The sequence below is a fragment of the Glandiceps talaboti genome, chromosome 17 (genome assembly GCF_964340395.1).
Source record: "Glandiceps talaboti chromosome 17, keGlaTala1.1, whole genome shotgun sequence".
Classification (NCBI taxonomy): domain Eukaryota; kingdom Metazoa; phylum Hemichordata; class Enteropneusta; family Spengelidae; genus Glandiceps; species Glandiceps talaboti.
In genome coordinates, this window is record NC_135565.1 from 655,001 (window position 1) to 671,505 (window position 16,505).

At 31.1% G+C, this 16,505-nt stretch overlaps 1 protein-coding gene across 1 annotated transcript in view; it reads right to left on the minus strand.

Moving 5' to 3' along the window:
* LOC144448602 (cytosolic carboxypeptidase 2-like) overlaps window positions 1-16,505 on the minus strand; it is a 211,183-nt gene that overhangs the window by 13,032 nt on the left and 181,646 nt on the right. The window contains exon 30 of the mRNA XM_078138878.1: window positions 2,568-2,954. Within this exon, the coding sequence (XP_077995004.1) occupies window positions 2,568-2,954 (387 nt within the window). The remainder of the gene's footprint in view (window positions 1-2,567; window positions 2,955-16,505) is intronic.

Genomic DNA, 16,505 nt, shown 5'->3' on the forward strand with positions numbered 1-16,505 from the left:
GATCATTTGGCTGTTGCTATGGGCGTGGTCTTGTTGCTAGGCATATTTACATACATTTTTAAAATGTTTATTCAATTATTAATCCCCATTGTTATCTTTGCAATATATGTGATCATTTGGCTGTTGCTATGGGTGTGGTCTTGTTGCTAGGCACATTTGCATACAATTTTTGAATGTTTATTCATCTGTCTTTCTATTCCTGTTGTCATCTTTGCAATATACGTGATTATTTGGCTGTTGCTATGGGCGTGGTCTTGTTGCTAGGCAAATTTACATACATTTTTTGAATGTATATTCAATTGTCTATCAATCCCTGTTGTTACCTTTGTGAAATACGCGACCGTTTGGCTGTTGATATGGGCGTGGTCATGGTTGCTAGGGTATTTACATATATTTTTTGAATGTTTACTCATTTGCCTACCAGATGATGTTGTTATTTGACCAAAATATACTGCCACTGGTTGGTGCTAAGGGCATGGTCATGGTCACTAGGGCTAATTTTGTCAAATTGTTTTGAAGAAAATGTGCAGAATAACACTTTCAGAAACATCTCACCAAGTTTCAGACTCGGTGACCAAGTACTTTTTGAGATATAAGTTTTTGACCAAAAATGAACATCTTTACACCTAATTTGCATATCACTCATGGAATCATTGTATGCTTAATATTTCTTCGTCCATACATCCCTAGATCCATTAAATTTCAGCCCAATCTGCTCAGTAGTTTTGGAATGATAGATTTTCAACCAAAAAGACACACTTTTAGCCCTAATTTGCATATCACTGATGGAATCATAATGTCATGAACAAATCTTACTTTACACCCCATTAAGAATGTTCCCACCAAATTTCGCACCAATCTGCCCAGTAGTTTCTGAGTTTAAGTTTTTTGACCAAAAATCACATTTTTGACCCAAATCACACACCTGTGATGCGATCATTTTGATTTGAACAATTTCCCAACTAGACACCCAAGGTAATGGACCCACCAAATATCATGGCAATCGGTTCAGCGGTTTTTGACTTTAAGTTGTTTACAAACACACACACACACACACACACACACACACACACACACACACACACACACACACACACACACACAGACAGACGCCAGGCGATCCCTATAGCACTACTGAACCTCAGTTCAGTTGTGCTAAAAATCATATTTGAAAAGTGTGATCAAACTATTTATCTTTTCTACTCTCACCTTGCCTAAAGTAAAAATACATGTACTTATAACTCTGTTCAAACTATTGTTTATCTAGACTATCTTACCTCACCATTCTGTTCAAACTATTGTTTATCTAGACTATCTTACCTCATCATTCTGTTCAAACTATTGTTTATCTAGACTATCTTACCTCACCATTCTGTTCAAACTATTGTTTATCTAGACTATCTTACCTCATCATCCTGTTCAAACTATTGTTTATCTAGACTATCTTACCTCATCATTCTGTTCAAACTATTGTTTATCTAGACTATCTTACCTCACCATTCTGTTCAAACTATTGTTTATCTAGACTATCTTACCTCATCATCCTGTTCAAACTATTGTTTATCTAGACTATCTTACCTCATCATCCTGTTCAAACTATTGTTTATCTAGACTATCTTACCTCATCATCCTGTTCAAACTATTGTTTATCTAGACTATCTTACCTCACCATTCTGTTCAAACTATTGTTTATCTAGACTATCTTACCTCATCATCCTGTTCAAACTATTGTTTATCTAGACTATCTTACCTCATCATCCTGTTCAAACTATTGTTTATCTAGACTATCTTACCTCATCATCCTGTTCAAACTATTGTTTATCTAGACTATCTTACCTCACCATTCTGTTCAAACTATTGTATATCTAGACTATCTTACCTCATCATCCTGTTCAAACTATTGTTTATCTAGACTATCTTACCTCATCATCCTGTTCAAACTATTGTTTATCTAGACTATCTTACCTCACCATTCTGTTCAAACTATTGTTTATCTAGACTATCTTACCTCATCATCCTGTTCAAACTATTGTTTATCTAGACTATCTTACCTCATCATCCTGTTCAAACTATTGTTTATCTAGACTATCTTACCTCATCATCCTGTTCAAACTATTGTTTATCTAGACTATCTTACCTCATCATTCTGTTCAAACTATTGTTTATCTAGACTATCTTACCTCATCATCCTGTTCAAACTATTGTTTATCTAGACTATTTTACCTCATCATCCTGTTCAAACTATTGTTTATCTAGACTATCTTACCTCACCATTCTGTTCAAACTATTGTTTATCTAGACTATCTTACCTCATCATCCTGTTCAAACTATTGTTTATCTAGACTATCTTACCTCATCATCCTGTTCAAACTATTGTTTATCTAGACTATCTTACCTCATCATCCTGTTCAAACTATTGTTTATCTAGACTATCTTACCTCATCATTCTGTTCAAATTATTGTTTATCTAGACTATCTTACCTCATCATCCTGTTCAAACTATTGTTTATCTAGACTATCTTACCTCACCATCCTGTTCAAACTATTGTTTATCTAGACTATCTTACCTCATCATCCTGTTGAAACTCTTGTTCCTCTATTCTGTCTTCAGGTGTACTTTCCATGGTAACATGTCCACCACTACTAACACTTCTTCTAGGTTTTACTTTGTTTTGATATGATGGTGAGGTAGATGATTCACTACATTGTGTTAAACTTTCAGCTCTTCTGAAGTGATGTGAACTCCCCATACCCCTTTCTATTGGATAGGTTGGTTGTGTTGCTTCAGTTGATTCACATTGAATGCGTGCTACATTTTTAGTCTCTGTTGCTAATTTAGTAACTGCTAATTGTGTTGGTTTATTACTATTATTATTGTTATTAGTTTGTATTTGGCAAGCTACATTAGAATGCAATCTTTCAACTACTTGATCATGTCTCTCCTTTTCTTCTTCCTAAAAAATAAAACATTATTGAATAAAAGTGATTGAAAAGACTTGTCACAGGATGCCTGCACTAGCTGTAACTGGGATATTTTTCATCAAATAATCACATATATTTACTAAAAATTGATTTATTTATAACCCGCTATGATTGGGTTTTAAGGAACTGGCAGTTTATGTTGTCATTTTCTTGATATCACTACTCTGATCATGAAACAACACTTGTGAACCTAAATCAAACAGACTTAGATATGTTGTGTCTGCTCATTGGACATGGAACATGCCTACACATGTTGTGTCTCCTCGTTGGACATGGGACATGCCTACTCTTCAAGATGACGTGATGGAATAAACCATTCAACAATAAAGGATGGGTTGGGTATGGGGGGGGGGGGACATGTTCAAGTATGTCTGAGTTATGGCTTTGGACATAGAATATTCGCAAACGAAATGGCTGCCAGGCGCCCATATTGAATCGTATCATAAAGCAAATTGACGTGCATATGTATGTCATTGTATGTTGCCCGTGTATCAAGTTTGAAAAAAATCGGTACAGGCATCTCCAAGAAAGAGCTCTGGATGGACGAACGGACGGAACCCAATCCATAAGTCCGACTAAAAAGACATTCTATCTGTTAACTAGAGGTCAATATTATCAGTAGGTAGAATAATCACTGTATGTTATCTATAGTAGTATAGTCACTGTATATTATCTATAGATAGTATAGTCACTGTATAGTATCTATAGGTAGTATAGTCACTGTATATTATCTATAGTAGTATAGTCACTGTATATTATCTATATGTAGTATAGTCACTGAATATTATCTATAGGTAGTATAGTCACTGTATATTATCTATAGGTAGTATAGTCACTGTATATTATCTATAGGTAGTAAAGTTACTGTATATTATCTATAGGTAGTATAGTCACTGTATATTATCTATAGTAGTATAGTCACTGTATATTATCTATAGGTAGTATAGTCACTGTATATTATCTATAGTAGTATAGTCACTGTATATTATCTATAGGTAGTATAGTCACTGTATATTATCTATAGGTAGTATAGTCACTGTATATTATCTATATGTAGTATAGTCACTGTATATTATCTATAGGCAGTATAGTCACTATATTATCTATAGGTAGTATAGTCACTGTATATTATCTATATGTAGTATAGTCACTGTATATTATCTATATGTAGTATAGTCACTGTATGTTATCTATATGTAGTATAGTCACTGTATATTATCTATAGGTAGTATAGTCACTGTATATTATCTATATGTAGTATAGTCACTGTATATTATCTATAGGTAGTATAGTCACTGTATATTATCTATATGTAGTATAGTCACTGTATATTATCTATATGTAGTATAGTCACTGTATATTATCTATAGGTAGTATAGTCACTGTATATTATCTATATGTAGTATAGTCACTGTATATTATCTATAGGTAGTATAGTCACTGTATATTATCTATAGGTAGTATAGTCACTGTATGTTATCTATAGTAGTATAGTCACTGTATATTATCTATAGGTAGTATAGTCACTGTATATTATCTATAGGTAGTATAGTCACTGTATGTTATCTATAGTAGTATAGTCACTGTATATTATCTATAGGTAGTATAGTCACTGTATATTATCTATAGGTAGTATAGTCACTGTATGTTATCTATAGTAGTATAGTCACTGTATATTATCTATAGGTAGTATAGTCACTGTATATTATCTATAGGTAGTATAGTCACTGTATGTTATCTATAGTAGTATAGTCACTGTATATTATCTATAGGTAGTATAGTCACTGTATATTATCTATAGGTAGTATAGTCACTGTATATTATCTATAGGTAGTATAGTCACTGTATATTATCTATAGGTAGTATAGTCACTGTATGTTATCTATAGGTAGTATAGTCACTGTATGTTATCTATAGTAGTATAGTCACTGTATATTATCTATAGGTAGTATAGTCACTGTATATTATCTATATGTAGTATAGTCACTGTATATTATCTATAGGTAGTATAGTCACTGTATATTATCTATAGGTAGTATAGTCACTGTATATTATCTATAGTAGTATAGTCACTGTATATTATCTATAGGTAGTATAGTCACTGTATATTATCTATATGTAGTATAGTCACTTTATATTATCTATAGTAGTATAGTCACTGTATATTATCTATAGGTAGTATAGTCACTGTATATTATCTATATGTAGTATAGTCACTGTATATTACCTATATGTAGTATAGTCACTGTATATTATCTATATGTAGTATAGTCACTGTATATTATCTATAGGTAGTATAGTCACTGTATATTATCTATAGGTAGTATAGTCACTGTATATTATCTATAGGTAGTATAGTCACTGTATATTATCTATAGGTAGTATAGTCACTGTATATTATCTATAGGTAGTATGGTCACTGTATGTTATCTATAGTAGTATAGTCACTGTATATTATCTATATGTAGTATAGTCACTGTATATTATCTATAGGTAGTATAGTCACTGTATATTATCTATAGGTAGTATAGTCACTGTATATTATCTATAGGTAGTATAGTCACTGTATATTATCTATAGGTAGTATAGTCACTGTATATTATCTATAGGTAGTATAGTCACTGTATATTATCTATAGGTAGTATAGTCACTGTATATTATCTATAGGTAGTATAGTCACTGTATATTATCTATATGTAGTATAGTCACTGTATATTATCTATAGGTAGTATAGTCACTGTATATTATCTATAGGTAGTATAGTCACTGTATATTATCTATAGGTAGTATAGTCACTGTATATTATCTATAGGTAGTATGGTCACTGTATGTTATCTATAGTAGTATAGTCACTGTATATTATCTATATGTAGTATAGTCACTGTATATTATCTATAGGTAGTATAGTCACTGTATATTATCTATATGTAGTATAGTCACTGTATATTATCTATATGTAGTATAGTCACTGTATATTATCTATAGGTAGTATAGTCACTGTATATTATCTATATGTAGTATAGTCACTGTATATTACCTATATGTAGTATAGTCACTGTATATTATCTATAGGTAGTATAGTCACTGTATATTATCTATAGGTAGTATAGTCACTGTATATTATCTATAGGTAGTATAGTCACTGTATGTTATCTATAGTAGTATAGTCACTGTATATTATCTAAATGTAGTATAGTCACTGTATATTATCTATAGGTAGTATAGTCACTATATTATCTATATGTAGTATAGTCACTGTATATTATCTATAGGTAGTATAGTCACTGTATATTATCTATATGTAGTATAGTCACTGTATATTATCTATATGTAGTATAGTCACTGTATATTATCTATAGGTAGTATAGTCACTGTATATTATCTATAGTAGTATAGTCACTGTATATTATCTATAGTAGTATAGTCACTGTATATTATCTATAGGTAGTATAGTCACTGTATATTATCTATAGGTAGTATAGTCACTGAATATTATCTATAGGTAGTATAGTCACTGTATATTATCTATAGGTAGTATAGTCACTGTATATTATCTATAGGTAGTATAGTCACTGTATATTATCTATAGGTAGTATAGTCACTGTATATTATCTATGATATCAAATGTGACGTAATACTATTCACAGTGTATGATATCACAGGTGGTGTAATACTATTCACAGTGTATGATATCACATGTGATGCAATACTATTCACAGTGTATGATATCACATGTGATGTAATACTATTCACAGTGTATGATATCACATGTGATGCAATACTATTGACAGTGTATGATATCACATGTGATGTAATACTATTCACAGTGTATGATATCACAGGTGATGTAATACTATTCACAGTGTATGATATCACAGGTGATGTAATACTATTCACAGTGTATGATATCACATGTGATGTAATACTATTCACAGTGTATGATATCAAATGTGATGTAATACTATTCACAGTGTATGATATCAAATGTGATGTAATACTATTCACAGTGTATGATATCACAGGTGATGTAATACTGTTCACAGTGTATGATATCACAGGTGATGTAATACTATTCACAGTGTATGATATCACATGTGATGCAATACTATTCACAGTGTATGATATCACATGTGATGTAATACTATTCACAGTGTATGATATCAAATGTGATGTAATACTATTCACAGTGTATGATATCACAGGTGATGTAATACTATTCACAGTGTATGATATCACAGGTGATGTAATACTATTCACAGTGTATGATATCACATGTGATGTAATACTATTCACAGTGTATGATATCACAGGTGATGTAATACTATTCACAGTGTACGATATCACATGTGATGTAATACTATTCACAGTGTATGATATCAAATGTGATGTAATACTATTCACAGTGTATGATATCACATGTGATGTAATACTATTCACAGTGTACGATATCACAGGTGATGTAATACTATTCACAGTGTATGATATCACATGTGATGCAATACTATTCACAGTGTACGATATCACATGTGATGTAATACTATTCACAGTGTATGATATCACATGTGATGCAATACTATTCACAGTGTATGATATCACATGTGATGTAATACTATTCACAGTGTACGATATCACAGGTGATGTAATACTATTCACAGTGTATGATATCACAGGTGATGTAATACTGTTCACAGTGTATGATATCACAGGTGATGTAATACTGTTCACAGTGTATGATATCACATGTGATGTAATACTATTCACAGTGTACGATATCACAGGTGATGTAATACTATTCACAGTGTATGATATCACAGGTGATGTAATACTGTTCACAGTGTATGATATCACATGTGATGTAATACTATTTACAGTGTATGATATCACATGTGATGTAATACTATTCACAGTGTATGATATCAAATGTGATGTAATACTATTCACAGTGTATGCTATCACAGGTGATGTAATACTATTCACAGTGTATGCTATCACAGGTGATGTAATACTATTCACAGTGTATGATATCAAATGTGATGTAATACTATTCACAGTGTACGATATCACAGGTGATGTAATACTATTCACAGTGTATGATATCACAGGTGATGTAATACTATTCACAGTGTATGATATCACATGTGATGTAATACTATTCACAGTGTATGATATCACATGTGATGTAATACTGTTCACAGTGTATGATATCACATGTGATGTAATACTATTCACAGTGTATGATATCACATGTGATGTAATACTATTCACAGTGTATGATATCAAATGTGATGTAATACTATTCACAGTGTATGATATCAAATGTGATGTAATACTATTCACAGTGTATGATATCACATGTGATGCAATACTATTCACAGTGTATGATATCACATGTGATGTAATACTATTCACAGTGTATGATATCAAATGTGATGTAATACTATTCACAGTGTATGATATCACAGGTGATGTAATACTATTCACAGTGTATGATATCACAGGTGATGTAATACTGTTCACAGTGTATGATATCACAGGTGATGTAATACTATTCACAGTGTATGATATCACAGGTGATGTAATACTATTCACAGTGTATGATATCACATGTGATGTAATACTATTCACAGTGTATGATATCAAATGTGATGTAATACTATTCACAGTGTATGATATCAAATGTGATGTAATACTATTCACAGTGTATGATATCACATGTGATGTAATACTATTCACAGTGTATGATATCAAATGTGATGTAATACTATTCACAGTGTATGATATCACAGGTGATGTAATACTATTCACAGTGTATGATATCACAGGTGATGTAATACTGTTCACAGTGTATGATATCACATGTGATGTAATACTATTCACAGTGTATGATATCACAGGTGATGTAATACTATTCACAGTGTATGATATCACAGGTGATGTAATACTATTCACAGTGTATGATATCACATGTGATGTAATACTATTCACAGTGTACGATATCACAGGTGATGTAATACTATTCACAGTGTATGATATCACATGTGATGCAATACTATTCACAGTGTATGATATCACATGTGATGTAATACTATTCACAGTGTATGATATCACATGTGATGCAATACTATTCACAGTGTATGATATCACATGTGATGTAATACTATTCACAGTGTACGATATCACAGGTGATGTAATACTATTCACAGTGTAAGATATCACAGGTGATGTAATACTGTTCACAGTGTATGATATCACATGTGATGTAATACTATTCACAGTGTATGATATCACATGTGATGCAATACTATTCACAGTGTATGATATCACAGGTGATGTAATACTATTCACAGTGTATGATATCACAGGTGATGTAATACTATTCAGTGTATGATATCACATGTGATGTAATACTGTTCACAGTGTATGATATCACATGTGATGTAATACTATTCACAGTGTATGATATCACAGGTGATGTAATACTATTCACAGTGTATGATATCACATGTGATGCAATACTATTCACAGTGTACGATATCACATGTGATGTAATACTATTCACAGTGTATGATATCACATGTGATGTAATACTATTCACAGTGTATGATATCACATGTGATGTAATACTGTTCACAGTGTATGATATCACATGTGATGTAATACTATTCACAGTGTATGATATCACATGTGATGTAATACTATTCACAGTGTATGATATCACATGTGATGTAATACTATTTACAGTGTACGATATCAAATGTGATGTAATACTGTTCACAGTGTATGATATCACAGGTGATGTAATACTATTCACAGTGTATGATATCAAATGTGATGTAATACTATTCACAGTGTATGATATCACAGGTGATGCAATACTATTCACAGTGTATGATATCACAGGTGATGTAATACTATTCACAGTGTATGATATCAAATGTGATGTAATACTATTCAGTGTATGATATCAAATGTGATGTAATACTGTTCACAGTGTATGATATCACATGTGATGTAATACTATTCAGTGTATGATATCAAATGTGATGTAATACTGTTCACAGTGTATGATATCACAGGTGATGTAATACTATTCACAGTTTATGATATCAAATGTGATGTAATACTATTCACAGTGTATGATATCACATGTGATGTAATACTGTTCACAGTGTATGATATCACATGTGATGTAATACTATTCACAGTGTATGATACACAGGTGATGTAATACTATTCACAGTGTATGATATCACATGTGATGTAATACTATTTACAGTGTATGATATCACATGTGATGTAATACTATTCACAGTGTATGATATCAAATGTGATGTAATACTATTCACAGTGTACGATATCACAGGTGATGTAATACTATTCACAGTGTATGCTATCACAGGTGATGTAATACTATTCACAGTGTATGATATCAAATGTGATGTAATACTATTCACAGTGTACGATATCACAGGTGATGTAATACTATTCACAGTGTATGATATCACATGTGATGTAATACTATTCACAGTGTATGATATCACATGTGATGTAATACTATTCACAGTGTGTGATATCACATGTGATGTAATACTGTTCACAGTGTATGATATCACATGTGATGTAATATTTTTCACAGTGTACGATATCACAGGTGATGTAATACTATTCACAGTGTATGATATCACAGGTGATGTAATACTGTTCACAGTGTATGATATCACATGTGATGTAATACTATTCACAGTGTATGATATCACAGGTGATGTAATACTGTTCACAGTGTATGATATCACATGTGATGTAATACTATTCACAGTGTATGATATCACAGGTGATGTAATACTGTTCACAGTGTATGATATCACATGTGATGTAATACTATTCACAGTGTATGATATCACAGGTGATGTAATACTGTTCACAGTGTATGATATCACATGTGATGTAATACTATTCACAGTGTATGATATCACATGTGATGTAATACTATTCACAGTGTACGATATCATAGGTGATGTAATACTATTCACAGTGTATAATATCACAGGTGATGTAATACTTTTCACAGTGTATGATATCACATGTGATGTAATACTATTCACAGTGTATGATATCACATGTGATGCAATACTATTCACAGTGTATGATATCACATGTGATGTAATACTATTCACAGTGTATGATATCACATGTGATGTAATACTATTCACAGTGTACGATATCACAGGTGATGTAATACTATTCACAGTGTATGCTATCACAGGTGATGTAATACTGTTCACAGTGTATGATATCACATGTGATGCAATACTATTCACAGTGTATGATATCACATGTGATGTAATACTATTCACAGTGTATGATATCAAATGTGATGTAATACTATTCACAGTGTACGATATCACAGGTGATGTAATACTATTCACAGTGTATGATATCACATGTGATGTAATACTATTCACAGTGTATGATATCACATGTGATGTAATACAATTCACAGTGTATGATATCACATGTGATGTAATACTATTCACAGTGTATGATATCAAATGTGATGTAATACTATTCACAGTGTATGATATCAAATGTGATGTAATACTATTCACAGTGTATGATATCACATGTGATGTAATACTATTCACAGTGTATGATATCAAATGTGATGTAATACTATTCACAGTGTATGATATCACAGGTGATGTAATACTATTCACAGTGTATGATATCACAGGTGATGTAATACTATTCACAGTGTATGATATCACAGGTGATGTAATACTGTTCACAGTGTATGATATCCCATGTGATGTAATACTATTCACAGTGTATGATATCACAGGTGATGTAATACTATTCACAGTGTATGATATCACATGTGATGTAATACTGTTCACAGTGTATGATATCACAGGTGATGTAATACTATTCACAGTGTATGATATCACATGTGATGTAATACTATTCAGTGTATGATATCAAATGTGATGTAATACTATTCACAGTGTATGATATCAAATGTGATGTAATACTATTCACAGTGTATGATATCACAGGTGATGTAATACTATTCACAGTGTATGATATCAAATGTGATGTAATACTATTCACAGTGTATGATATCAAATGTGATGTAATACTATTCACAGTGTATGATATCACAGGTGATGTAATACTATTCACAGTGTATGATATCAAATGTGATGTAATACTATTCACAGTGTATGATATCAAATGTGATGTAATACTATTCACAGTGTATGATATCAAATGTGATGTAATACTATTCACAGTGTATGATATCAAATGTGATGTAATACTATTCACAGTGTATGATATCAAATGTGATGTAATACTATTCACAGTGTATGATATCAAATGTGATGTAATACTATTCACAGTGTATGATATCAAATGTGATGTAATACTATTCACAGTGTACGATATCACAGGTGATGTAATACTGTTCACAGTGTATGATATCACATGTGATGTAATACTATTCACAGTGTATGATATCACATGTGATGTAATACTATTCACAGTGTATGATATCACATGTGATGTAATACTGTTCACAGTGTATGATATCACATGTGATGTAATACTGTTCACAGTGTATGATATCACATGTGATGTAATACTATTCACAGTGTATGATATCACATGTGATGTAATACTGTTCACAGTGTATGATATCACAGGTGATGTAATACTATTCACAGTGTATGATATCACATGTGATGTAATACTGTTCACAGTGTATGATATCACATGTGATGTAATACTATTCAGTGTATGATATCAAATGTGATGTAATACTATTCACAGTGTATGATATCACAGGTGATGTAATACTATTCACAGTGTATGATATCACATGTGATGTAATACTGTTCACAGTGTATGATATCACATGTGATGTAATACTATTCACAGTGTATGATATCACAGGTGATGTAATACTGTTCACAGTGTATGATATCACATGTGATGCAATACTATTCACAGTGTATGATATCACAGGTGATGTAATACTATTCACAGTGTATGATATCACATGTGATGTAATACTATTCACAGTGTATGATATCAAATGTGATGTAATACTATTCACAGTGTATGATATCAAATGTGATGTAATACTATTCACAGTGTATGATATCAAATGTGATGTAATACTATTCACAGTGTACGATATCACATGTGATGTAATACTATTCACAGTGTATGATATCAAATGTGATGTAATACTATTCACAGTGTACGATATCACAGGTGATGTAATACTATTCACAGTGTATGATATCACAGGTGATGTAATACTGTTCACAGTGTATGATATCCCATGTGATGTAATACTATTCACAGTGTATGATATCACATGTGATGCAATACTATTCACAGTGTATGATATCACAGGTGATGTAATACTGTTCACAGTGTATGATATCACATGTGATGTAATACTATTTACAGTGTATGATATCACAGGTGATGTAATACAGTAACTGTTCACAGTGTATGATATCACATGTGATGTAATACTATTCACAGTGTATGATATCACAGGTGATGTAATACTGTTCACAGTGTATGATATCACATGTGATGTAATACTATTCACAGTGTACGATATCACATGTGATGCAATACTGTTCACAGTGTACGATATCAGAGGTGATGTAATACTATTCACAGTGTACGATATCACATGTGATGCAATACTATTCATAGTGTATGATATCACATGTGATGCAATACTATTTACAGTGTATGATATCACAGGTGATGTAATACTATTCACAGTGTATGATATCACATGTGATGTAATACTATTCATAGTGTATGATATCACATGTGATGCAATACTATTCACAGTGTATGATATCACAGGTGATGTAATACTATTCATAGTGTATGATATCACATGTGATGCAATACTATTTACAGTGTATGATATCACAGGTGATGTAATACTATTCACAGTGTATGATATCACATGTGATGCAATACTATTTACAGTGTATGATATCACAGGTGATGTAATACTATTCACAGTGTATGATATCACATGTGATGTAATACTATTCATAGTGTATGATATCACATGTGATGCAATACTATTTACAGTGTATGATATCACAGGTGATGTAATACTGTTCACAGTGTATGATATCACATGTGATGTAATACTGTTCACAGTGTATGATATCACATGTGATGTAATACTATTCATAGTGTATGATATCACATGTGATGCAATACTATTCACAGTGTATGATATCACAGGTGATGTAATACTATTCACAGTGTATGATATCACATGTGATGTAATACTATTTACAGTGTATGATATCACAGGTGATGTAATACAGTAACTGTTCACAGTGTATGATATCACATGTGATGTAATACTATTCACAGTGTATGATATCACATGTGATGTAATACTGTTCACAGTGTATGATATCACATGTGATGTAATACTGTTCACAGTGTATGATATCACAGGTGATGTAATACAGTAACTGTTCACAGTGTATGATATCACATGTGATGTAATACTATTCACAGTGTATGATATCACAGGTGATGTAATACTGTTCACAGTGTATGATATCACAGGTGATGTAATACTATTCACAGTGTACGATATCACAGGTGATGTAATACTATTCACAGTGTATGATATCACATGTGATGCAATACTGTTGACAGTGTATGATATCACATGTGATGTAATACTATTCACAGTGTATGATATCACATGTGATGCAATACTGTTGACAGTGTACGATATTATGAGTAAGTTATTGTAGCTACAAACAATTTGCAAATAAACACTCTTTCAGTTGCAACTAGTACAGTTTTAAGTGAATTCTGTTAATAATACATAAATTCCTAAAATAGACATACTGGTCACAAGTAATACAATTAATACATTCCCAATATTTCCTTTCAAGACAAGGAAAACATGATTGACCTAAGGAGCCTTGTCACTTTGAGTTGAAGACACAGTGACAATTTTTTAAAGTCCTTGGTATTTTTTGGCTGAAGGGGACTAATAATTTTACAAGTATATCTATGAAAAATTAAAAATATTGGAGACTAATAATTGCACAAGTATATCTATGAAAAATTAAAAATATTGGGACTAATAATTTTATGAAAAATTCTATGAAAAATTAGAAATATTGGGGACTAATAATTGCACAAGTACATCTATGAAAAATTAAAAATATTGGGGACTAATAATTTTACAAGTATATCTATGAAAAATTAGAAATATTGAGGAATAATAATTGCACAAGTATATCTATGAAAAATTAGAAATATTGGGACTAATAATTTTACAAGTATATCTATGAAAAATTAGAAATATTGGGGACTAATAATTGCACAAGTATATCTATGAAAAATTAGAAATATTGGGACTAATAATTTTACAAGTATATCTATGAAAAATTAGAAATATTGGGACTAATAATTTTACAAGTATATCTATGAAAAATTAGAAATATTGGGACTAATAATTGCACAAGTATATCTATGAAAAATTAGAAATATTGGGACTAATAATTTTACAAGTATATCCATGAAAAATTAGAAATATTGGGGAATAATAATTGCACATTGTTAGTATATCTATGAAATATTAGAAATATTGGGGACTAATAATTGCACAAGTATATCTATGAAAAATTAGAAATATTGGGACTAATAATTGCACAAGTATATCTATGAAAAATTAGAAATATTGGGACTAATAATTGCACAAGTACATCTATGAAAAATTAGAAATATTGGGGACTAATAATTGCACAAGTACATCTATGAAAAATTAGAAATATTGGGGAATAATAATTGCACATTGTCAGTATATCTATGAAAAATTAGAAATATTGGGGACTAATAATTGCACAAGTATATCTATGAAAAATTAGAAATATTGGGACTAATAATTTTACAAGTATATCTATGAAAAATTAGAAATATTGGGGAATAATAATTGCACAAGTACATCTATGAAAAATTAGAAATATTGGGACTAATAATTTTACAAGTACATCTATGAAAAATTAGAAATATTGGAGACTAATAATTGCACAAGTATATCTATGAAAAATTAGAAATATTGGGGAATAATAATTTTACAAGTATATCTATGAAAAATTAGAAATATTGGGACTAATAATTTTACAAGTATATCTATGAAAAATTAGAAATATTGGGGACTAATAATTGCACAAGTATATCTATGAAAAATTAGAAAGAAATAATAGTTTTGATGATTTTGATTGAAAAAAGAAGCATATAATAATGGCTAAGCCTATAATTGAGGTGGCATAAATCCCAGTGGTTGTTTGCTCTACTTCTACTTGGCTTATGCATGTATAACTCAAGGTAAAAATGTAACAGTTCTCTACATATGTAGGGGGTGATATCAAAATGTAACAGTTCTCTACATATGTAGGGGGTGATATCAAAATGTAACAGTTCTCTACATATGTAGGGGGTGATAT